At 33.9% G+C, this 27,492-nt stretch overlaps 1 protein-coding gene and 3 long non-coding RNA genes across 4 annotated transcripts in view; 3 read left to right on the forward strand and 1 right to left on the reverse strand.

The window, feature by feature from the left end:
• The window catches only part of LOC106330424 (putative F-box protein At1g23770), a 15,602-nt gene extending 10,319 nt beyond the window's left edge, over nt 1-5,283 (forward strand). The window contains 4 exon segments of the mRNA XM_013768891.1: nt 4,455-4,580; nt 4,583-4,901; nt 4,904-5,046; nt 5,049-5,283. Of these exon segments, the coding sequence (XP_013624345.1) occupies nt 4,455-4,580; nt 4,583-4,901; nt 4,904-5,046; nt 5,049-5,114 (654 nt within the window). The 3' untranslated portion in view covers nt 5,115-5,283.
• A 222-nt stretch (nt 5,284-5,505) lies between these two features.
• Nucleotides 5,506-6,349, reverse strand: LOC106334290. Its single transcript, XR_001268578.1, has 4 exons — nt 6,259-6,349; nt 6,089-6,187; nt 5,665-6,013; nt 5,506-5,586 (listed from the first exon to the last, which is right to left on the reverse strand). It is a non-coding gene; the product is annotated as an uncharacterized LOC106334290 (long non-coding RNA).
• A 15,292-nt stretch (nt 6,350-21,641) lies between these two features.
• Nucleotides 21,642-22,378, forward strand: LOC106332908. The gene is made up of 3 exons (XR_001268230.1): nt 21,642-21,712; nt 21,939-22,033; nt 22,189-22,378. It is a non-coding gene; the product is annotated as an uncharacterized LOC106332908 (long non-coding RNA).
• Nucleotides 22,379-23,637: 1,259 nt separating this feature from the next.
• Nucleotides 23,638-25,031, forward strand: LOC106332907. The gene is made up of 3 exons (XR_001268229.1): nt 23,638-24,095; nt 24,192-24,369; nt 24,682-25,031. It is a non-coding gene; the product is annotated as an uncharacterized LOC106332907 (long non-coding RNA).
• The last annotated feature ends 2,461 nt before the right edge of the window (nt 25,032-27,492 follow it).

Genomic DNA, 27,492 nt, shown 5'->3' on the forward strand with positions numbered 1-27,492 from the left:
ATTTTACATTTTTATTTTTAAAAATAATATGTAAACATACAACATAAAAAATGGAAATACTACATTAAACATATGTAAGATTACCATTTTACATTTTTATTTTTAAAAATAATATGTAAACATACAACATAAAAAATGAAAAAACTACATTAAACATATGTAAGATTACCATTTTATACTAACAACACAAATTCAAACATCACAAAAAATATTTACATAAACATTATAATATAATAATTTAATCAAAAAATACATTTAAAAAAAACAATATTCAAAAGAATAGTTATATACTTAATATATGAAAATCAAAGATATTTTTGCTAAAATTATACTTACCTAGCCAAGGAGATCGACCATCTTTTTACGGATCGATCGATTGTTGAGCATGTGGTCGATCCGAAAATACTCTGCAGTTTAATTAAATATTTAAAACATTTATTCCAACACTCAACATATAGTTTTGCTAAATATGATAACTAGATAGCCAACAAAATTACAAAAAAATATTTAAATAGTAAAAAATATGTTAATTTAACGTGTTAAAATTTAAAAATAAATTTTAATTATGACAAGCATCTTAACATTTATATAAATATATATCATAACCTAAATATAAATAATTTAACAACTTAAATTAGAAAAAAAAAAATCCCGGGCGTAGCCCGGGTTAATCCCTAGTAAAGTAAACTACCAAAGTATTCAATCATACTGCGGCCTTATTCGAAACCTCCAAGCATTGCCATCTCAAATTATTTCTAGATCATGTTCAAAATATATATATTAAGGGTATATTTAGTAAAGTAGTGAGGACAATATATAGGACTTCAGACTTCATTAGAAGATTTCATTTGCAGACTGCTAAACTGTAATGCACTAGGATACTTCTCTAAAAGTCTGCTATACAAACTACCAGAATTGGTAATATTTTATTTTTCAATTATTGTTGTCTTAAATTCAAACAAAGTTTTAGTTCACCTTAATGTACTTGTAATTACTCTCTAAAAGGGTAAGATATAGATCTTTAAATTTTGATGTTTTTATTTGTTTGTGTGTTAATCCAAATAAAACTATATATTCTAACTCATTATGATTATATATGTTTTTGTAACAATTTTAGTTGTAAAATTTCTAATTCCAAACAATATAAAGTATATTTGAGCCTTTGTGTGTTAGATTCAAATAAAACTATATTGTTTACTTCATATTTAAGTTAAAAAAATCTATTTTGAAGTTTCTCTATTTTGAAACCATTTTTTTATATTCAGATTTTTCAGATATGAGGACGATATTAGACTTCATTAGCAGAATTCTTGAGCAGGCTTCAATAAGATATCTACTAAATTTAAAGGAAAACTAAAAAATTTAAAGAAACTTTACCAAAATTAGAAGACTTCATTATGAAGTCTGCTACGGATTTTGCACTAGCTGACTTCATCATGAAGTCTTCTAATTTTGGATAAGAAGATTTCTCGAAGAATTCTGCTAAACTATACTGCACTAACAAATTTCTCGAAAAAGTCTGCTATATGATGTATAGGGGCCTTCCTAATCATTCTTCACTTTCAGCTCCTGGATGTACAATGATGAAACATGCTCTTAGCTTGATCGTTTATATAATGTTGTAAACTATACATCAACTTTGTCTCCAATCCAATAAATAAATAAAAGAACTCTTTCTCTAATTTTTTTTGTTTTTACTTTCAAGTTGATGTAACCATAAACTACTGTCCTCATTGTAAATAAGTGATTAAGAATCTGGTTATGCAACATAAAAGGTTGCTCATGTGTTGTCTCCCTATCAGTTTAATTTAAATTGGACGATAAGGATGATAACAAGTTATAGTTATTACACAAAAAATTATAATAAAATTAAATTTCTACAAGTTCAACAGAATAACGTTCACACATATCACACTTTTTAATATCACATAAGCTCAAAACACAATAAAAAAATAATACATAAGTTCAAATTAACATCTAACATCACAAATGTATGTTAAAAAGACATTAAACTATATTAGAAAACATGAACATCCCATGTTCAAGAAATTTATAACAACATACTTCTCGAAAAATCCGTTCTTATTAGTTAGAAACATAAATAAACATGAATATTAATAAATCATATTAACCATTAAGTTATAAATTTCATTCATGAGCTCTAATATTGAAAAAATATACATGAGTTAGCACAAAAATCTTAAATATTCATTTTAAGTTTAGAAGAAAATGCAAGTTTACTAACTTAACAAAAAAAACTTCTTCACAAGTCTACTAACAACATACTTCTTCAGAAGTTTAATTTTTAGGTTATTTTTGCAATTACAAATTGACAAAGAAGACTTCTCAAGAAATCGACTTAAAAGCAAACTTCTCAAAAGGTTTTCTTTTTTGAATTATTTGGTTACTTTTGTATTTGGAATTTTATTGATTTTACCAAAGCACACTTCTCAAGAAGTATTTTCTCATAATCATGTTAATTTTGCAATTGATCAAAATTTTGCAGAAATTTAATTTTTTCATAGAAAAGTCTCCGACCTCTTGAGAAGTCTGTTGTGAGTAAACATTTGGAGAAGTTTTTTTACTGCCACATAAAGTCTCCAAAGTGTCACAAGAAGTTTGTGTAGGTTGGTTTTAAAATAGACCATATTTGACTTTATAAAACTTCTCTAGTAGACTGCTCTTAAAACCAAGGGTTTGACTTAAGTCTCAGAAGTCTTCTATGAAAAATGTCAAATTTCTACAAAAATTTTGGTCAATTTCAAAACTAACCTCGTTTTTACGGAGACTTATTGGGAAATCAACTCAATTTTTTTGATACAAAGAAAAGTTAGGATTTCTCTAGAATTTTTCTATGAAACATTCATAAAATAGTCAATAGTAAAATTAACTTATGAATTGACCATGAGACTTCTCTAAGGCTGCAATTGGAATGCAAAATTATGGAATGAAATTGTTTGGAATACATCATTCCATAGAATTCAAAAAAAAAATTACCAGTTACTTGGAAAACCTTTTAAAATCATTTCCACATATTCCAAAAAGGAATAAAACTTAAAAACAAATCCTTTGTAAAATATATTCCATTTGTTCCATATTAAAAAGGTCCCTGAATGTGTGGGATGATAATTCCAATTCCAATAACAGTTTCAGTTTTTATCTCATTTTATTTATCATTCCATTTTTTTCCATTCCACACATAAATCTTCTTTTTATTCCATGTATTCCTTTTAGGAAAAACCAGTTACAGCCTAAAAGTCTTCTTGGTGGATTACTTCTCGAGAAGTCTTTTATTGAAAAAAAAATCTGAAAATTTTGAATATCATACATAGATTCGGTGATCATGTTTAGTTTTTCCAAGCACTTATAACTTCCCAAAGAAAGATATCTACTCGTTATTGACCAAAAATCATCAAACTTGATTAATTTTAATAGAAATATAATTTTGAAATCCAAAAGTTTGAATTTTTAGGATGAATGAGAGAGGATATTTAGGATAATTGATTTATGTGTAAAAATGAGAAAAAATGTATAAACCGAGTTCTAGTGCATTTAAATTTAAAGCTTGTTTTGGTTGTTAATGGGTTGGTGATATTGAAGACAATGAAGTTTTAGTGATGAAGATGAAAATGTTTGAGTAAAACTAGCATATTTGGAAAATAAATAAATAATGATATTTTTTGTGAATTATTTGAAATTTTAGGGTGGATATAGCAAAACAAAAAGTTAGTTTTTTGTTAACCATAAATTTTAGGTTATTTTTTAAAGAAGATCATTATTACTACGTCTAAAACTTCTTCTAAGACTTTAAAATACCAAAACTTTTGATTTCTAAACTATTTAAAATCAACATTGATTTTCTCAATACTTATTATTATTCTAACAATGCGATATATAAGCATAATATATAATTTCCATATAATGCACCTACTAATCTTATTAATCTCAAGAAACTACACAAGAATTTTCAGGTTTAGCCAACTATTAGATGTTTTATGCAGAGTTTCACAATTTTTTTTCAAGAAATTTCACGTGAATCAATTTTTAAAGTGAAATGAAAATAAAATATTAAACTAACAAATAAAATTGATCAAAATAGTTAATATAATATTTTTTGAAAATTTGACATAAAATATTTAACTTACAAAAATATATTATATCTTAAAAATGTACAAATTCCAAAGATTTTTAACGAACTAATCAAACATAATAAACGCCCATAAAATTTTGACAAACTTATTGCTGTTAATCATAGGAAAATGTTTATTTAGGAATATCTACAAAGATATGAAAAAATATATAATATTTAAAATATTAATTTTCAGTCTTTAAAAGTTAAAACAATTTTTTTTTTCATTATAACATCATATATCTCAAACATCGTCCGAGGCGCATCGATTCCTAGATTCACAATCAGATTCGATGGATTTGAAGGAGGGTAATGGGAGCAAAAGGTTAAGTTAAGCGAACCATTCTTCTTGAAGAAGATTTTAATTGAGAAAGCCGGTGATACCAGTGACTTGACTACCTTGGCTACGTCAGTTCATGCGGTAATGTTAGGATCCGGATTCGTGCTGTTGAACAATATAATCATGGCTGCTCTGATAGGTTTAGCTTTTCAAATGAGTTGCTTTCTCTATCCCTAAGGTATACTCTGCCTGCGATAACTAAAGATACCAAGAAGATGATTGAGTTTGTTACTCTGAGGTTTCAGAGCTTAAGTAATACTTTTGTAGTCTACGGATCTTTAAGTGGACATATGGTGCAAAGGGTCAATAGGTTTGTTGTGCCCGTTGTTGATTTAGTTATGGATACTTTGAAGTTTGTGAAACAAGCCTCTTCCAGTAGCTACCGCGAGGTGTTTGTGTTCTGGAGGATGGTGAAAGATGATATTTCTACCCCTTTGGTCTTTGCGATAAGTCTGGCTTGGAGCTTCCACCGTGCTTGATGCGTCTACCAAGAGAGCTAAAGCTGAAGATACTCGAGTTTATTGCCAACATGGCTTGCGTTTCTACAGAGATGCGGCATCTGGTGGCTTCAGACGATGGCTTGCGGAAAAGAAGAGCTTGGAAGAAGCTCTTGGCGGCAACGTCAACACCCTAGACGAGTCTTAACGGCCTGAAATGGAAATACATTGCCGCATGACTTCTCCTCGTATCAGTCCTTTCCCTCTCGGAATGTTTGGTGGAGATCATATGGTTTTCGACGTTAGTTATTTCCAACTCATAAACACTATGTTACTTTGAGCCCATTTTAACATCTCTAACTAATTCTAATAAATCACATTTTCTAAATTTTTTAACTGAACAAGGTCAAGCAAAAATGAACGATTAAAATCATTTCTTCTCTCTCTTTGTTTCAAAGGTCAATATTATTTTTATACAAAACAGAGGATCATTTTATATGGAAACTTGTATCTGTTCAATCAAAGAATGGATTAACCAAAGCGGTTTATATGTCCATAACGTTTTCTAAGAGAGAAAAAGGAACGCAAACAGAGTGGTGCCTCACTCAAAATGGAGTGCAAAGTAAATCATGTCTTTATGGATCACTGCTCTTCGTCAAGCGCTGTATCTGTTCTTCTAGCTGCAAGCATTTTAGGAACCATTATAAACGGTAATGGTAATCTAGTAAAAAAGAAGACCATGGTGCATATCACAATACCTGAGCATTTGCTTTCTTCTGACTGCAGCATTTAAAACCATTGGAACAATCAAAACCATTTTTTTTCCGAAGCTAGATCTGCCTCCGCTCCTGTCTGTGAATTTTCGGAACTTAAAAGCTTTTATTCCTATCCTCACACCAACTTCCACTCTATGTCAAAAGCAAAATGAGAAGCAAACTGGTCCTGCTCGCCTTCATGCATTCATGGGTGCATTTCTCTCAGTACAAATCAAGATCATAATCAATCAAACTAGTTAAACAGAAAAAAGCAAAACTCTGGTCAGGAAAGAGAAAACTTACGAGCAGTTGGATCATGGAGTTGAATCAATCCGATTAAATTTTATCTTTCCTGCCAAAGCACATAAAAGATAGTATACACCAAGAAGACGAATATCAAAACAGTATTTATGAGTGGAAATTATACCCTCTGGATGTCATTGTTGAGCAGGAGATTTTGTAACAATGGATGGATGTGAGCAGCATCGCTAGACAAAGGATTCACAGCACTAGCCGCTTCGTCTTCCTGAAGAAATAACTCTAATCCAACTTCAGAGGGATTGCAGTTAACAAAATTAAAGTTGATCTTTAGATTACCGAGTCATTATCTGAATCTATGCTTCGTTTAAGTGGCTCTTCCTCAACATATAGGACGAACAACATCATCGCCAACCTTCTCAGAAAGATTGTCATCTTGAGGAGATTAGAGTTTGAATCTATTAACTTTATTTGAATTAACAAAGTAAACACAAAATACTCATTTAAAATTTATATATCTATAGGCCTACAAAAACAAGATAATATTGTAAGAAAGACATGAAATAGTTCATAAATTAAATTAATAATTTTTTTGTTTAAATTCAAAGAGACTAGAGAGAAGCGAAAGAGTTTTATAGAAAAAAAAGAGAGTTTTAGAAAATTATACAACCATTTTATAGAGAGTGTGTAAATTTCATTTATATAAAAAGACAAAAATTGCAACTAAGTTAAAAATTTATGACATAATAGACTTTTTTCAAGTATACTATATTTAAAATTATAGAATAGATTTTGTTGTAAGTCTTATTTAGTATACTTTTTAGAAGTTTACTATCAAAATTTTATTGTTTTTATTCTTTTTTCAGTATTTTAATATGTGATTTCATAATAGTTGAATACTAATTCGAAGACTATTATTTTAATTTATTCATACAAAAACTAAATTATTTTAATTTTTATGATCTCAAATTTTTAGTATACTACATAAGAAGTCTACTATATCCTAAAATCAGATAGACAAATACGCATGATTCAAGAATTCTACCGATGCAAGGAAGCGATAATCACAATTCCACAACAAAAACAAAGGTGGTTGTTGGTTGTTTTGAAAAAGTACCAACAACACATAAAATAAAAGATATATTGAAACAAATTATTCTCATGCACATCATTATTGTAAAATTGTCTAACTAACTATGTCGGACAATTTTGATCAAAAAAAAAAAAACTATGTGGGACAACAAGGCTGCTCATTATAGGGAGTTACAGACCACGACAAAGGTAAATATTACAAGCATCTTTCCACGATTATATAAAGGTAATATAACAAACAAAATTTCATATGTTAAACCATTTACTAAAATGTGTTTCACCATTAAGGACAAACTATTGCTCGCCACAACACCAAGGACTTGCTTCTACTTTGACAACACCATTGACACCATACAAGGCTTCACATGGAAAAACAAACTAAATTCACATACATAAAGTCATCACGCATCTTTGGATCCAACGACAGATAAAACTCTTAACAACACTCAGGATTAAAAAAAAATACATGTGCACATCCTTTACTTTCAGAAACAATAAAAAATTTGTATTATCAAAGACTGATTCCTTAATTTTTGGTATCCAAACAATAAATTTCATTACAAAAATTTCGAAATCAATAATCCGTAGAGCAAACCACGACATAGTAATAATATATTTTTTTGAAAATTGGTTGTAGAACGTATTGGGACTTAGTACTGTAAAAGAGCGAGAAAAACAAAACAAAAGAATGTTATGACATTTAATATTTTAAAATTTTATTTTAATCAAATGGTTAATTTTTTTTTAATATATTTTAAAATACATTTTATCTAAACTAATGGTGTTCAATTTTGATTTTGGTCCAGGTTTAATTAGGGTTTTTGTACTTTTGCTAATCTCGAGACACTATACTGACGACAATCTCTATGCCCGTCTAGTAAGTTAGCAACATGAATTAGTCACTGATAACTAAGCCAATTCGTTAGCATAACTCATCAATAATTATACATAACTCAACCGAAACATTAATTTTAGTCACTGATAACTCAGCCAATTCGTTGGCATAACTCATGCATTTCTTATACATAACTCAGCCGAATTAGTTATTCTTATGACTATTGATTATCATTCTCATCGAAATCACAAATTAGACAGTTGTAAATATAATTTATATTGGTGTATTAATTGCAAATATAACTCATGTGTAAGTGCAATTATTATTGCTCCCTTTACTAGGCGTGTGAATCTGTACATAATCAGACATAACTTTTGCTAATCTCGAGACACTATACTGACGACAATCTCTATGCCCGTCTAGTAAGTTAGCAACATGAATTAGTCACTGATAACTAAGCCAATTCGTTAGCATAACTCATCAATAATTATACATAACTCAACCGAAACATTAATTTTAGTCACTGATAACTCAGCCAATTCGTTGGCATAACTCATGCATTTCTTATACATAACTCAGCCGAATTAGTTATTCTTATGACTATTGATTATCATTCTCATCGAAATCACAAATTAGACAGTTGTAAATATAATTTATATTGGTGTATTAATTGCAAATATAACTCATGTGTAAGTGCAATTATTATTGCTCCCTTTACTAGGCGTGTGAATCTGTACATAATCAGACATAACTTTTGCTAATCTCGAGACACTATACTGACGACAATCTCTATGCCCGTCTAGTAAGTTAGCAACATGAATTAGTCACTGATAACTAAGCCAATTCGTTAGCATAACTCATCAATAATTATACATAACTCAACCGAAACATTAATTTTAGTCACTGATAACTCAGCCAATTCGTTGTTATAACTCATGCATTTTTTATACATAACTAAGCCAAAATACGAATTAGTAACTGATATTTCATCCAATTCGTTGACATAACTCCAACCTTAACCTATGGATTCCTTTTCGATCCAGTCATCAAAATGTTGTGAGGTCTCTTCTTATGAGGTAGCCTTGGTGAATCCTTGTCTTGTGTTGGAGACTCATTGTATAAACTGAATTTATCATCTTCAGATAAGGCATCGTTCGATTCGTCGAACATATCAAAACGGCTTTTAAATTTGTCATCTTCTTCGTCAACTTCGTCTTCTCTGCCTACTTTGTTTCTCCGCCTTCCTTTTAACTAGCTCAATTTTATGTCTTTGTCGTCGCGAAAACAATAATTACCGGATTCATAAGATTTCAGAAATAGATGAATGAAAATAATAAAAATGAGAAAATAAAAGTAAATGAAGAAGATATTTCAAAATATCAGGTATGGGTATCAAAAGAAGAAGGTAGATGAAGAAGAAGAAGAAGAAAAAGATGATGATGAAGAAGAAGATGAAGATGAAGAACAAGACACGACGTCTTTAACATAAACCCTAATTTTGACTGTCGTAATATTAATAATGACTTGGAAAATAAATTTTGATGACATGGAAAATCGGTAAGGCAGCAACAAAACGAACTTATAACTCACCTTAATAAATCAGCCATAACTACAAATGTAAGTCATTCGCAGGGTGAATACTATATCATTAATTAATCTTTCGCTAATAAATCAGTAGAAACTAGACTGGAAAACATTAAGCCTGCTGTATTTTCAAATAACTTAGCCGTCAAATGAATGATATTCTAGTAATTAATCTTTTGCTAATAGGTCAGCTGTAATTAAGCTGAGTTTACTGTTAATCAAGCTCATTACGGCTGAAAATACGAAAACCAGCCATAATACCTCCAATAAGTCAGCTGTAGATTAAATAACTCAGCCAGCTCATGATCACTAAATCAGTCGGAGAAACAAAAATCAGCCATGTCTTATCTAAAAGCCTAGTGAAATTACAGCTCAACCCTTTGTGACCAAACAAAAAAATAGAAGCCATTTTTACGAATATATCCCCAGTAAATCGTCTGAGTCGTCTGAGATGTTGGAAGTCGTCTGGACGACTGAAGTGTAAGTCGTCTGGTACCGGTTTATTTTAAAAATAATTTATAAATCTTGTAAAAATATATTTTGATGCGTGAAAAATAAAAATCAAGTAATTATAAACAGTTTTAAGTGATATAAATTAAGATATGATAAAATTGATTTGTTTTGAAGATAGATTAGTGGAAGTAGTGAATCATGAAATACTTTGGTTTAGGAGTTTGGCAAACATATGTTGTAGTATTGTATGTTTTGTTAGGGTTAGATTTTGGAAAACTAAAATGTTTTTTTCAAAAATTAGTTTTCACTTATATGTGTTTATTTATGTGTATAGTAAACACTTTTCAAGTTTGATTTGATTTTATGAAGTCTTTAATTAGATAATTAAGACTTCATAAAATCAAATCAAACTTGAAAAGTGTTTACTATACACATAAATAAACACATATAGGTGAAAACTAATTTTTGAAAAAAACATTTTAGTTTTCCAAAATCTAACCCTAACAATACATACAATACTACAACATATGTTTGCCAAACTCCTAAACCAAAGTATTTCATGATTCACTACTTCCACTCATCTATCTTCAAAACAAATCAATTTTATCATATCTTAATTTATATCACTTAAAACTGTTTATAATTACTTGATTTTTATTTTTCACGCATCAAAATATTTTTTTACAAGATTTATAAATTATTTTTAAAATAAACCGGTACCAGACGACTTACACTTCAGTCGTCCAGACGACTTCCAACATCTCAGACGACTCAGACGATTTACTAGGGCTATATTCGTAAAAATGACTTCTGTTTTTTTGTTTGGTCACAAGGGGTTGAGCTGTAATTTCACTAGGCTTTTAGGTTAGTTTTGCATTTGATTCAAGTTTAGGTATAAGTTTTGGGTTAAAATCAAGTTGTGGTTTAGTTTTGGCAAAAACCCCTTTGTTTTTTAGCCGAGAACGTTCTACTTGATCAATGAAGTCCACTGCTATATCTTGAATAAATTACTCCAACTTCACCATATCATATATCTCGATGTATCTCGCAACACTCACAAGTTTATCTGTGACTAATGCCCAACGTACCTTTGTCTTATTTTTTCACAGAGGTATGTTTAGTCACAGCTGAACTTTTGAGTGTTGTAAGATACATCAAAAGACATGACATGGTGAAAATGGAGTATTCTATACCAGATGTAGTGGACTTCACTAATCCTCTCGGCTAAGGAAGGATACCGGGCACTTTTGCTATCCATGGTATGTACATTGGGGAGATATCTAAATGGCAACCAGATTTGTTTTTCATTTATATATAGATTTGTAAAGTGGAGGGCAAGTTTGCAGTTTATTGATGAGAATCAAGAGAGAAAAATTTACATTGTAAAGCCTGTTTACTAGTATTTATTGCACTGGTTCCTTATTATCATTAGTATATGTTATCATTAATTTCAACACCTTTTGCATTTAAAATAATATAATTATATATTTTCCAATACACTAAAATAAAATATTATAATATTTGATTTCTCAAACTATATTTTGTTAAAAGATATTCCCGCACTTTTTAGTGTGGATCAAAATCTAGTACATATTAAAATTGGAAAAATTTGAACAAAGCCAAGACATAAAAGATAACAAAAACTAACACATAAAGAGTTTCTATTTGGATACTCACTGACGTGCAAACAAATTACAAGGAAAAAAAAGCAAATTAAAAGTTGAAACAGAATCTACTTTTTTATGAAACTGATAATCTGCTTTTTCCCGTAACTGAAACAGGTTTTTACTTAACCCTTAGTTACAAATCACTATATTTTTTTCATTATTTACAAAACATTTTACGTTATTTTCAAATTTTCGTAAACCTTAAACCACCAACTAAGCCTGGCTCATTTACAAAAGAGAAAATTTGCAATGCGGATAACTTTTAAGTTTGTAATTTGTTACTTGAGTAATTCTAAGTTTTTATTTGATAAATGGATAAATCTATTAATGTCCTTTAAAACATTGGTCCAAATAATTATTTATAATTAAGTAAATGATAACTTATATCTATCTATCTATTATTATAAAAGGGTGTTTGCTTCACTCTCATGAACCCAATAGGATGCCAGCTAGATAAGTTGGACTTTCTCGCTTCGACACGTGTCGCATAAGTATGAAACCCGGCGTTTCATTGAAGAAAAGAAACGAAGGTTGCCTCTTCCACTTCGTGCGATGGCGACTCGGCGCCGTTTGCGTGTCTTCCCACGATCTGAATCGTCTGAGTTAAGGCTTCGTGTTTAATCCCAGTGATTCACTCCCCCACAAGTCGTCTTCAATACTTTGTTTCGATCTGAAAGGCGGTGTTTGTTCTGTATAAATATGTGTGAGTATTCATCTCCTTTATCTCATCTTATCTTCATATATTTTTTGCCGGTGTGGACTTGCTCGGATCTCTCTTTGTCAGATGCCTCAGTGGTTCTGTGTTGGTACTCTATGCCCGTGGTGGAGGTTTTCTGGTCTGTTCTGGTATCTCTCTATGAAGTTGGAAGCTTGAGCCTCTTCTCGCCTCTCTCGGTGGTGATTTTGTGCCACCGAAGGTTTATTGCGGTGAGTAACCCTTGACGGTAATTTGCTCTAGATTAATTATTATTTGGGTCTGATTAATATTTTATTTCTTAGATTTGGTGCAGTGCTCATGAATATGTAGAACCTAATGTGGTACTTGAGAGAGGACTCGAAAGCTTTCTTGATAAAGGTATTTTCCAGTTTCTTAGTTTAATGCTCAAAGCTTGACCGTCTATTGAAAATCTACAAACCCGTACAATACTCTCGCTAACATCCTTACGTATTTCTAATACGTCAAAGAAAATTGAAACCATAAAGCATGAAATTGTAAGCATATGCATCTACGCTACTTGACTGGTAGGCAGATAAGAGAGTAAGCATATGTGTTTTGTCTTAGATAGATAAAATATTCTCAATACGCTCTATGGTCATAAATTCTCTTGCCAGCATGTGATTTTTAGACAAAGTTGTAGCATTTACTCAAATCAGTTTCTTCTCCTTATTGAATAGTGATCGGTTTCTTCCCAACAATGCGATCGAGTTTATTGATGAAAATGGGTCTTTGGTTCGACTTCGCCATGCTCAGGTTCATAGTTGCATGTTTCTCACATTACGGTGCAGAATTTTTTTTTTTTTGTAAACTGGCTACGGTGCAGAGACTTCATAGAAGAGTTATTGGCCTAAACAAAATTGTCATAGCTATTATCCTGGCGATCCTACGTCCATGTGTTGGGCTCGAGAACCCAAACCGCCAAATCCAATGTTATGAATTTCTTAAAAGTATTCTATGTACTTTATCTTTTGTGTAGTATTTCTTTTCATTCTACTTAATTCTACATATAAAATCACTTGGTTGTATTCGCTGAGAACATATTTGCAAATTGTGCATTTACATAATGTAGTTATCAGTTCTCATATTTTTCTTTTTTCCGGTGGCAGTCAATAGTATTTCACCGTAATGCATTTAGATAATTCGGACTAGCCAAGTAAATAACTCTATGAAGCTAATTCTTCACAAGTTAAATAAATTTAACCCTAGATTTAATAACCAACAAAACGTTGGTAAGGGTTTCACAAGAGTATGGTTAGCCTCTACAAGGCATTCCAGGATTAACAAAATTAATAAATAACATCAGAATCATTCTATTAACAGTATTTTCAACAAAATATTACTGCCTAAACTTACCCAACAACAACTACATTCTGCAACAACAACAAAAAAATGAAAAATTGAGTTACATCCCGCGGGAAGTATTTCGTATTTTCCATTTCTTCGGATGATAAGATGGGTCAAGTATTTGCTTCATTAGTTCCAACAGTGGTAGCTGCAGAATCCGCTATTGGATTAGCCTTTTTTGTTATAACTTTCCGAGTCCAAGAGACTTTTGTTGTAAAATTTATTAATAGCATTCAAGGATAATCTAAAATTATAGTAAAAAAATGTTCTAACATGATATATATATGTATAGAGTAAATTATATTTTCGGTAAATCATAGTCTAATAAATCAGACAAAAATATTTTTTAAAAATACAGTAACTTTCTCTAACATACAATAAATTAATTATATATAAGGAAGCCATTATTAAAACTATTCTAAATTTAATAAGTGAATTTTATTTTAGAAAACCTAATAAGTTATTGGGATAATATTTTTATTAAGTCCTTAAATATAATAATATATAAAATATTCAGTCATATATTATTTAAATATTGACAATTAAAATTATGTTTTGATTCTCTTTTTTTAACAAATAATTTCCAATTATACTGAATTATATATTCATGTTCAATTATTAAAATATGTAAAATAAACAAAAAATACAGGTACATTCGATATATACAAAATATAAAATAAACAATGTTTTGAGTATTAAACTTTACCACAACAATAAAAACGCAAATCTACTTACTATATATAAAATTTTGAGCAAACATTTAGGAAAATGTATACCATTTTAATCATGAAAATCGTGTCATGCTAATATAAACTTTTAATCTCTAATAAGACTAATAAAAAATAAATAATAATTAGGTTTAGTTTGATATATGCGAAGATGATATAAAAATGTGTTTTCATTATAAAAACATTGCAAAAAATAAAAATAATAACTAAAATAGTATAATGTCATAAAATATATTTGACAACAAATAAAAAAACAAAAACAAGTTAGAAAAATAAACAAACATCAAACAAATGTTAAGTAAATAAACATAATACCCCTCATCACTTAAAATTTTCTACAAGACAAAAATCATTATTATACACATCTCTTGCAAATGAAAATCTAAAACACAAACCATAAAATCATAGAAAAAATAAAAATCTAGATAACAAATAAAATATATCCCGCCCGTAGGGCGGACCAACCCTAGTATATCTTCTTATACAGTAAAACAGGCTTGTGTCTCTCCTCATTAAGCCACATCAGCAGGGAGATAGGAGCTTGTTGCGACACGTCAGCATTCTCTTCCTGTAATATCACGAGTTCAATGGGCCACGCTTAGGTTGGTGTTTAGATGATAAAAGCCCAATGTAACATTTCTCCTTCTCGACGGTGGTCATCTGCTTGATACTCCTAAACTCCACCGGCTTTGACGTAACTGAGGCGTAACGTTGTAACGTTTTTTATATTCATTGAAACTAGCATTAAGATTCACCTTTAACTCTCTTATTAAAGCTCTTCCACGGGGTCGATTTAAGTTACTCTGTTAATTTGCTTCCTATAGATCGTTCGCTTTGCTTTCGTGATTAGATTCTGATGATCGATTGATTTGATTGATTTGCAGAAATGAAATAAGCGTAAATCAAGATCACACACAAGATTTGTTAACCCGGACTTCGTTTCCTACTGTCCGGGGAGGGAGCTTCGCCCTCAACGATTCACTAAAGCCAATATAGAGTTCCGGTAACAGTTACACAGCTGATATCTCAACACAACAGAGAAGATACAGTTTCGTTACCTCCGAAATACACTCAAGGTAATCGGAACCTTCTATACGACGTCACCGGAGCTACTCCTGCTCCAGTCTCTGATCAATCGCACAAGGTAGATTTCTCTTCTGCGAATCGCTCTCTCCAGTCTCAGTTTCAGGATGATCGCATGACGAAGATAAAGTGGTCGTTAGGCCGTTAGACCTTTTGTCATCACGTGACCTGACTTGGGCTTCTCATCTCATATTCAAGCCCAGCTCGTCGGCCCATTAGAAGAAGTCAGAAGTCCTCAAAGGCAAAGCCCACAAATCTCCACCTCTTTTGACTTCAGACATGTCGACGAGACCCTAACACTGTCGATCTCTTCTCTCTTGTCGCCGATTAACCTCAATCCTATCTCCTCCTGTCATCGATATTCTTAGACCTCGATCGTCAATCAGCTTCTCCATCATCTCTTCTGAAACTGACCCGAAACAGCTCTCTCTTCAAAAGAAGCGATCTCAGCTGTAACATCTGACCCTGAAAAAAAACTGGGTGCTTTCCTAGCAAACCCTCTCTTTCTCCCTTAGTACTCCACCTGAGACAAGTATCCCTTTGAGAAACAATTTGACCTCCTGATGAAACAACCAGATGTATCAACCAGATATCCTTCAGAGATCACTTATGACCTCCTTTACTCTACGGGTAACTCCTCTCCCTTATTGTCTGAACTTCGTGAATACTCCTTTTTTTTCAGACTTTACAGAAACTAACCACTCAGTTCTTCTTTGTTTATGTATGTGTGAAACACCATTTGGAGCTACCCGGAGCCGCTCGTCTACTTCAGCAGACATTCAGAAACTCACAGCAAAACTCAAACTTCGTGCCAGGTAAACACTTAGTTAGAAAATCTGCCGGATTCTTAGAAGTATGTATCTTCGCTAGGTTGACCACCCGCTTAGATACGATGTCCCTGATGAAATTGAACTGAGTATCCATGTGTTTAGTTCTCTCGTGATGCACTGCATTTTTAGATAAAGCAATTGCACTCTGTGAATCACAGTGTATCCTTACATTGTCTTGTTTGTAGCCTAGTTCACTTACAAAATTCCTTAGCCAAATAGCTTCTTTGACTGCTAGAGTTAAAGCCATGTATTCTGCTTCAGTAGTAGATAACGCCACTACTGACTGTAGTCCTGACTTCCAGGACACAGTGTTTCTTCCAACTTGAAAAACTATTCCAGAAACTGATCTCCTCTTATCTAGATCTGCGGAATAATCTGAATCAGAAAACCCTTCAACCCTGAACTCTGTAGATTTCTTAAACATCAAACACTTCTCATAAGATTTCTTAAACATCAAACACTTCTCATAACTCCCGGCCACATATCTTAAAACCCATTTCACAGCTTCCCAGTGTGCTCTACTCGGGTGAGACATGAATCGGCTGACCAGTCCCACAGCAAAACCCAAATCAGGACGTGATCCGACCATGGCGTACATCAGACTCCCTACAGCACTTGCGTAGGGCACATCTTTCATATACCCATATTCCTCATCTCGCTCTTTTGGATGTAAACTCTTAAGTTTGAAATGCGAAGCTGTTGGTGTAACAACTGATATAGCTTCGAACATTCCAAACGTCTTGAGTACCTTCTCCAAATACTTCGCTTGTGACAACTTAAGCGTTCCTTCATTTCTATCTCGTGTGATATCCATGCTGAGGATTCTCGAAGCTCTTCCTAGATCCTTCATCTCAAACTCTGAGAACAAACTATTCTTCAATTCCTTAATTTCTGTTTTACTCCCTGAGGCAATGAGCATGTCGTCAACATATAACAACAAGTCGATAGCTTTATCCGAGCTCACATTCTTCATGTATACACACGAGTCGTATTCACTCCTTATAAACTTCTGCTTCATCATAAAACCATCAAACTTCAAATTCCATTGTCTCGGTGATTGCTTGAGACCATATAATGACTTTCTCAGCAAACAAACTTTATTCTCATCACCTTTCTTCACAAAACCTTCTGGCTGCTCCATGAGAATTCTCTCATCTAAATCCCCATGTAGAAAAGCCGTTTTAACATCCATTTGCTCTAGCTCATAGTCAAAATTCACCACCAGAGATAGTATAAGGCGAATAGAGACATGCTTAACCACTGGAGAGAAAATTTCATTGTAGTCTATGCCTTCCTTTTGGGAATAACCCTTAGCTACAACTCGTCCTTTGAATCTTGGATCTTCAACTCCTGGAATACCAGGCTTCAATTTGAAAATCCAACGACACCCCACAAGTTTCTGATCTTTGGGTCTCTCAATAAGGTCCCATGTTCTGTTCTTATCCAGAGACACCATTTCTTCTTTTGCAGCAGCATTCCAAAATTTTCTCTCCTTTGTCTTCATAGCTTCTGCATAAGTCCTTGGTTCTTCGACTTCTATTTCTTCTGCTGCATTTAATGCATAAGCCACCAGATTTGCATCATCAAATCTCGAAGGTGGTCTGATGTTTTGACGTCTGTTTCTATCACGAGCTAAGACATAATTGTCCAGTGAAGGGTCTCCTGAACTGACCACAATACCACCATCCTGATCCGACTCTGATTCTTCATCTGAAGTATCTAACTCGTGTGAGCTCTCCTCATCTGATTCTTCTGTTAAAACTCCACCTGAACCTGATGTCTCTCCTACCTCAGTGATTGTCGTTGAAGGTCCCTGAATCAATTCATCATTGAAGCTCACACGTTTACCTTTTTTCTTACCAACATCCTTTTCCTTGACGCCAGATGATGAATCAGATAAGGTATCTTTGAAAACTTCTTGCTCATGAAACACAACATCTCGACTTGTAGTACATTTTCCACCATTCTCAATCCATATTCTGTAGCCTTTTACCCCGAAAGGGTAACCCACAAAAACACCTTTCACTGCTCTCGGACTGATCTTCTCTTGCACTCGATGTACATAAGCAGAACACCCAAACTTCCTGAGATGTGACAAATCAACTTTGCCACCTGACCACCTTTCTTCTGGCAGCTCAAAGCCAATGCTTGATCCAGGTGTTCTATTGATCAAATAAACAGCTGTTGAGGTAGCTTCTGCCCAGAATTCAGGTCCTAGTCCAGTCTCAGCTAACATGCTCCTTACCTTGTCCATAATGGTTCTATTCATTCTTTCAGAAACACCATTTTGCTGCGGTGTATAAGTGCAAGTACGATGTCTCTTCACCCCTGAATCCTTGCACAGTTTATCAAATTTGTAGTTGCAGAACTCTAGACCATTATCCGTCCTTAGACACTTAAGCTTCTTGCCAGCTTGATTCTCAACTTCAAGCTTCCAATCTCTGAATTTATCAAAAGCTTCATCCTTAGTCTTGAGAAAATAAACCCACACTTTCTTTGAGTAGTCGTCTATAAAACTAACAAAATATTTGCATCCTCCAAGACTTTCTGGGGTTGAAGGAGATCCCCAAAGATCAGAGTGCACATAATCCAAAATACCTTTTGTGATATGTTTAGCCTTTGGAAAACTTTGCTTATGCGCCTTCCCTAACGCACAACTCTCACAAAACTCCAATCCTTCAACCTCTTTAATTTGCAAATACCCCTTCTTGATCAACACATTCATGTTAGACAGGCTCATGTGTCCAAGTCTTGAGTGCCACAAGTCTGTCATGTTTGTCTCAACTTTTCCAATGTTAGCTTCAGCTCTTGAAACAGTGCCTTGTAGATAGTACAATCCATCTTCATAATTTCCTGAGAAAACCTTAACACCATTCTTGAAGAAGTCAATTCTGAAGCCTTCACCCTTGTAGGTACAACCCGCTTTCTCTAACATACCGTATGAGATAAGATTCCTACTCATCTTAGGCATGTATCGAACATCAGTGAGAACAACTTCTTTTCCATCTGAGTTAACAATCTTGATCTTTCCAATTCCCTCAACATCGCACTGAGTATTATTTGCCATTAAAACCTTTCCTCCATTCACCTTCTTGAAGTCAAATAACACATTCCTCTGTGGTGTTATATGAAAAGAACATCCTGAGTCAAGCACCCAATCATCCTTAGTATCTTGTGTACTGACTGTTAAGACCAAAGGTTGTTGTCTTGATGCTGAGACTGTGTTAACCGAGTCACCAGAACCCTGTTGTCTGTTGTTTCTCTGTGGACACTCTAGTTTCCAGTGATCATCTTTGCCACATATGAAACACGCAGTCTTGCCATCCTTGTTAGCTCTAGGCTTGGACTTTGATCTCTGGTCCCTTGACTTTGATCTTCCTCTGTAAGATTGACTGTTACCTTTGTCAACCCTCTTGTTGGACCTTCCTCGTGACTCAACATATAATCCTTCGGAACTAGACTTTTCTTTACTCACCAAACCTTTCTGCTTTAACTCAATCTCCTTAGCATAAGCAGACGTAGTTACTTCCCTCACAGTAAGAGTATCCTTGCCAGTTCCATACTTCAGTGTATGAACTAAAGCCTCATATTGTGGTGGAAGACTTGTCAGTAGCTGTATCGCTTGGTCTTCATCATCAACATTGATGTTGAGACTAGCTAGATCTCCAATCATCTTGAGAAACACATCCATATTCTCTTCAATGCTTTTACCTTCTTCCATCTTGAAACTTGCAAACTGTTACTTTAGATAGATCCGGTTAGGCAATGTCTTAGTTTGATAGTCATGCTCAAGTGCCTTCCACATACCAAGAGCTGTTGCCTCATGCATAACCTTTCTCAAGATCATATCGCTTAGACACGTTCCCATCAGGTTTTTCACTCGCGTGTCCTTAGCAACCTTGACTAGATCCAAGATTGGATCAGCTCCTTCTTCAAGCTTCTCAGAATCTTTGTAAAGAGTAGCATTCTCATCAAGCGCAGATGCTAGTCCCTGTATCTCTAGCTGACCAAGCAGTTTATACTTCCACATCCCAAAGTCTCCTTTTCCATCAAACTTGTCCATCTCGAAACGACCCCGTGTGGGATCAATCTCGACACGACTCGTTATAGAGTCCATCTTGATCGATCTCCTTCAGATCCTCAATCACAACACTTAAGCGTAACCTGAAGGCTCTGATACACTTGTTAATTTGCTTCCTATAGATCGTTCGCTTTGCTTTCGTGATTAGATTCTGATGATCGATTGATTTGCAGAAATGAAATAAGCGTAAATCAAGATCACACACAAGATTTGTTAACCCGGACTTCGTTTCCTACTGTCCGGGGAGGGACCTTCGCCCTCAACGATTCACTAAAGCCAATATAGAGTTCCGGTAACAGTTACACAGCTGATATCTCAACACAACGGAGAAGATACAGTTCCGTTACCTCCGAAATACACTCAAGGTAATCGGAACCTTCTATACGATGTCACCGGAGCTACTCCTGCTCCAGTCTCTGATCAATCGCACAAGGTAGATTTCTCTTCTGCGAATCGCTCTCTCCAGTCTCAGTTTCAGGATTATCACATGACGAAGATAAAGTGCCGTTAGACCTTTTGTCATCACGTGACCTGACTTGGGCTTCTCATCTCATATTCAAGCCCAGCTCGTCGGCCCATTAGAAGAAGACAGAAGTCCTCAAAGGCAAAGCCCACATACTCTTTCCTAATTTTCATCACTAATCCTTAATTTGTTCAATTATAAACGGGTTGCATAATACTCAAAATCTCACTCTTCACCAGATCCAACCCTTCTGATTCATTACACATACGGTAGTAACGCATCTTCTGCGTTTCTGGGAAGTATGAAATTGTTTAAACTTTGTATTCCATATCTGCCTGCTGACGTAGGTTTACCTTCTTTTCTAAACGAATTTGTTCTTTTATTTCTCTGAAGCTCAATTAAATTTTTGTTTTTTTTCTCCTTTGAACCTCTATCTTTCTCAGGAGACGAAGAGTACCATAACAATATGTGGGGCCATACACGGATGCCTACCCTTCTGCGGTCTACTCAAACCAGTATGACCTCAGCAGATTCCATGTTGCACAACAGAGAGGATATGGTGTAGCCTCAGAATATTTCCCGGACATCCTGGATATATCTGATCCATATTCAACTATATCTCAGGGTTTAGCTCAAGTTTTGCATCAAAAGGGGCTTTCTTATGTTTCTTGAGAAGCATCATGAGCTCCAGTTTTGAGGTTGATGGTGCCTTCAAGTAAAACAAATGGGTAAGCTTATGATGATGGTTATACACGTAGGTGATATACATAGCCTAATACTTTATTGTTTTAGATTTAAACTTCTTTCATGGTCAAAGAAATGAAATCACTAACCACATTATACACGGCTAAAGCGTGCAATGTTTTTAATGAGATATTGAAAACTCTTAAAAACCTATGGTCATGCTTCCACGAGGTTAATATGCAAACACATGCCTTCAAGTAAAACAAATGGGTAAGCTTATGATGATGGTTATACACGTAGGTGATATACATAGCCTAATACTTTATTGTTTTAGATTTAAACTTCTTTCATGGTCAAAGAAATGAAATCACTGACCACCTTATACACGGCTAAAACGTGCATTGTTTTTAATGAGATATTGAAAACTCTTAAAAACCTATGGTCATGCTTCCACGAGGTTAATATGCAAAGGGTTGCTCCAAAGAGTTACCAGCAAGCTGCTGGAGTAGTCTTCGTCACACGAAAGTTTTAGCTAACTTTTGCATCGATCAGGTATATGAAAATCTCTACGCTATAATTATGTTGGTTCCTGGTTATCACTTTTAAGAACTATGCACATTTGTTTATATGGCTGAATACCTGAAGTTGCAGCTTTAGAATATTTGTTCAATGACTCTTCTTCACTTTCCTGGCTCTGTCTCTGGCAGGACCCGGGAATCAACTTGGGCAGCAAAGTCATGGCTTCTGGGCCAAGTCAGGGCTCTGTAGTAATACACTCAAAAATTGTTTCAACCAGTTAAATGTTTACGAGGACATGTTTTACAAGTTTGCATAGTGCATCATCACAACTGCTCCTTGATTCAACCCTCTATCTCAGTGTGTCTGAATTTTGAAACCAAAGAGGAAAAATGGTTTTTTGTTAATAATATTTTGAGAGTGTGTTGTGTTACTAATTGATGAATGGTTCTTTGAACTCGAGTTCTTGATCTGATTCTTTCTGATTGCTCATGTTAAATTATTGCTCCGACAACAACATAGTTAGCTTCGATCCTCTCGACGGTTCCTCCAACATCATCGCTGCAGTTTCCACCGGTTCCATAAAAGGTGTCTACAGCCCCTACCACTCCAATGATATTTCCAATGTAAATGAACTACTCTCCCTTTCACCTTCCACATGGCCACTCAGAAAAGATACACAATGTTCATAATGTTGTTGATCTACTGCTGTATGTTCCTTGCAACTTTGGTCAGAAGAACAAATATGTATAGCAAACGCGTGACAACCTGGGCACAACTTGCTAGCAGCCGGCTACTGTATGTACTGGAGCTCAGTTATCTTTGTTATTATGCACGGCGAGTTTGTCCTCACGCAAGAGAACATTGAGATCCCTAGAACCGGGAAAATATACTCTTTCAAAGAAGAAAACTAAAAATGGTACATGCACAGTATGCTTCGGAAATTTCAACAATGGAACATGTCTATGCCCTTTTACTTGATCAATGACTTCATACAAACATAAGCTGTCTTATATGTAAGGAAAATTATCTATGAATCAGCATTATTACAATTTATAAGTGGTTTCTTATGTTCCAATTTTCAGTTTCTTTTGCATATTTTTTTTTATTTTTGTTTTATTTTCAAACAAAAAAATATAAATATTTTTCTTCATTCCCTGATATGTTTCATTGCTAGAATTAGTTTCTCACCAAAAATCAAATAACACAGATGCAACTTAATTACGTTTTGCTTCACACCTTTAAATTCAGATTATTCTCTAAAATAAAATTTCAAATGTCGTTCCTTTTATATACAGTCCACATGGTATTTAACAGTATATGTATGTATGTTGTCTAAAGAAAACATATATTTCACTACTCAAATCATAAAACATATTCGCTAACCACTACCAAATAAATCCAAAAAATATCATTTTCTTTTAACATATTTTCATCTACATATCTTTGGAAAAAAAAAATTTACTAAGTCGATAAAACACTAGTTACAATAAAATTGGCTTTTGTTAATTTACGCGCCACCTCAGCTTCAGCTTTCCAAGTCTAAATTTCGCCACGTATCCTCACCATCTAAATTTCGAAAGTTTATTTGTGCTCTTATCATTTGTTTTATTGTTGGGTATTCGTGTAAATACATGGCCCATCTTTTTTTCAGGGTTTTACTCTACTGCGATTCTGTGACCACAGAAGACCTCAGCTCTTCCTCCGTACCTCTTCGTCTCCTAAACACTCCGAACACCGCCTCTGTAACTTCATCTGTTTCCGTATTACATCTCCTTAAATCTCACCATTTATTTGAACCCACTACTCATCCCACTCTTTCTCAATTAAACATTGTCATTATCATCAAAGGTAACCGCTCGAAGCTTTTTAGTATAAATGTGTTTCTTCTCTACGATGAGAAGCCACACTGCTACATAATCTCAAATTCCAGACGTTGTCAAGCTTTGAATCCAACAATGGATAATTCCTACACGTTTCTTTCCAACACGCAGAGGTCCGCCTTCTCAGGTTTTGAATGTCAAGAAAGTGGGCCAACTGATGAGTGTCAACATGCTCTTCCTGAATGAGAAGGTAACTCCGACGAACTCAGTCTAAGGTACTTCAGCGGCGGTTTACTCTCTCTGTACTTCAACGTGTCTTTTTAATTCATACCGGGAAAATCAGTTTCATTTGGTTTGTTGATCTTTTACAGTCGATGATGATTCAAGGTTCTGTTAACGCACTCCGGCTCAATGATCAAACTCGAGTTTTAGTAGCAGTGTAGCGAATAAAGATGATTATCAAACCATCACATGTATATTAGCTGAAGATGAGAGCTTAAGAAGAGGCATCTTGCTCGGGACGAGATTGTCTCATTTAGATTGATTCATGTATGATAAAACTTCTTTACCTACCAACACTCCATATATAACCTTGAATGTGTTGGTGAACTATTCATAGTTTTGAATAACATTTGCTCTGTATTGGCAGCACACTAGGTTCTTATTCTTCTTATCTTCTTGTCACCATTTGCGGCTGTGTCTTTTCTTTTCATATGCTTCACTGCAATCTTTATCTGATTGCTTAGATTACTCATTTGTCAAACGCATTAGATGGTAAATTAGTTGCCATGAACCTATATAGCTTTTGTGTTTTTGTATATTATCATGGATTGTCATTGATGGTCTATCCTTTTTCTTCAGGTTGGCCACATATGGGTTAGCTGAAGGAACATTCAATAGACTTTTTATCTACGTTGCATGGAAGCGTGTCTCGCGTACTGGTTCCTGGTTCCGAAGCGGAAACGGAGTCGGAAGCGTGCCGGAATCGCTCGGAAGCGTGCCGGAATCGCGGTTCCAAAAAAAAACAGATATGGAAGCGTGATGGAAACGATGAATCCTATTTGGAAGCGTTTAAGTTTGATATTGGAATCGTAAATAAAAATAAAAAAAGGAAAAATTAAATGTTATGTTTTGTTTCTTTAACTGAAAACCCTAGTAAAAAAAAGGAAACTGAAAAGACTACGACAAAGTCATTGTTCTCATTTCTTTTACACTTCTGAGTTTCTATCTTTTTTCTTCTCTGTACCAAGACCAAACAATCAATCAAGGTAATTTTCTTTATACTTTTATTTCTTTGTTAATTGTTATATTCTTCTTCTCCTTTACACAAACATGAGATTTGTAGCTTTATATGTATCGTTCAATGATATTGATCGGATGGTTGCTAATGGTTAAAGTACAACTGAATTTGCATTGTGAAACTAAGGTTAAAGTTCTATTTTAGTATTAAATAAGTGTAGAGAATCCTTTTTGTGTTTACTTGCGTAGAGTTCAACGAACAATGCTTCATTATCATAATTTTTTTTTTCAGAAGTATGACCCCAACTGATAATGATGTTGTGGATGACAAATCCCCTTTATGGATTTATGTGAACAAGATTGAAAAGATAGCAGGAGGGGGATCATGGATTTATGTGGGTTTATATGATATATATATATATATACACGCTTCCAACACGGATCTGCTTCCTAGTTTTTTGAAAACAATCGCTTCTACGCTTCCATACGATTCCGCTTCTGCGTTTCCGCTTCCGTTTCCATGTAACGTTGCTTTTTATGGACTCTTCAGAAGGAAGTGGACACATAAATTAACATTCGATAAATTAATAAACATAACATTTTAATAAATGTTATCAGTTTCGAATTAGATTGGTGTAAGATATGACACAATTTAATAAAATAATAAGATAATATTTTTTTGAAAAGTCTTATGTAAATATATAGTCCCAATATAAATATAAAGTAATAATTAATTTATATAAAATTGATATAAATATAAACAATATATTGTATAGTTTATTTTTCATTCACATTGAATTCTATCTTTAATTTTTCTAAATATATTGATGTTATTTTGCCATTTACAGTAAACAAAAATTCATTTATATTTATGGTACATATTTTCTATACACCAAATAGTCAAATAAAAACATAAAATTTAACTAATACATATACTGTAAAAATCAAGTATTTTTCTTATTTTTACATAAAACATACTTCGAAATATATAGATTTAAAAGAAACATTTTTGAACTATAGAAATTAATAAATTATCAAAGTCCCTACATTATTAATTTACAGAGTTCGTATCTATCTATAATAATAAAGGGGGGTTTCTCTCACCTCCTGCAGCCACGTCCATTTTTAGGGGTGGGCATATGTCGCCAAGTGTCGGCACTTAATTGGTTACGTTTTTTTGGTTTTTTTTTTCCCTTATTCGGTTTGGGCTCCGGCTAATGTGTTGGTTTTTTTATTTGTTTTGTCGCGGCCCATCTTGAACCCTGCTCTTATGAACTGATCGTGCCCAGGGTTTTCACGTCTCGTCTTCGTCTTCGTCTTCTACCTTCTCATCATCGACCGCGAGACGCAGAGATTCGAGCCTCTTCAGTATCCCTAACGCCTCCGATTTCAATAACTCAAACCGTGGTTCTAGTGCAGTAAAATTCCGTGTCAATAAATTCTCCACACTCCTCTTCCACATCCCTGGCGCTCACTTCTTTTCAAGTCTCTCCCCTCTCTCTCTCTCTCTCTCTCTCTCTCTCTCTCTCTCTCTCTCTCTGAGTTTTGATTTCGATTTGAAAGCCGGCTACTGTCACGAACACCGTAAAAGTCCGATTGTTGAGGTTTTGGAAAGCTCATGGGGTAGACATGTCCTCTTTGACCAGAAGGTAATTTTGGCCATCCATGTCCTCTCCTGATACATGAGATGCAGGGGGAGTGACTAATATAGTTTACAAGGAGATATATAAGAATCTACGAAAGTTTTAGATGCACCACTATGTGGGTTTTAATTTCACTTCTATAAGAAATTTTTTAATTATATTCACTCATTTGTGGATCTTACAGGTCTTCAAAACGAATTGCAGTATACTAGGAAAATCTATGTCACCGGCACGGAAGAGCACACAAAACCACCATGAACGTGCTTACAATAGCTGGGTCAGTACCTTCATATGTCTGGACAATTAAAAACAGACCTGTTAGTATATTGCAGATAGATAATTACTCAGTGCAAGCAAAAAAATTTGTTCTGCTTACATTGTTCCAACAGTGGGGTTAAAAAAGTTGTCTTCAATATGCAACTAATCTGATGATTAGAGTTTGCATTGATCTGAGAAGTTAATTAATTCAACTGTTGAATGGGTTATTCAGAATCATAGGAAAAGAAGGCATTGAGTGAAAAAGATGAATTTTAATTGAGCAAGAGATTCACATGTTGCGATAAAAAAAATTTGCTCAATGGAAAGAGAGGTCACCAACTAAGCTTTGGTATAAAGGGGTATGGTTCTTGCACGCAACCCCTAAATTCTCTCTTCTTTCTTGGATTGCAATCCATGACAGGTTTTCCACAGGAGATCATATAAGGAAGTGGAACTCAGGAGCATCCACCACTTATATCCTTTAGAGACCCTGACCATCTTTATTTTCACTAAGTTTTTGGAGAAGGTATGG

Source organism: Brassica oleracea, chromosome C3, assembly GCF_000695525.1.
Source record: "Brassica oleracea var. oleracea cultivar TO1000 chromosome C3, BOL, whole genome shotgun sequence".
Lineage (NCBI taxonomy): Eukaryota > Viridiplantae > Streptophyta > Magnoliopsida > Brassicales > Brassicaceae > Brassica > Brassica oleracea.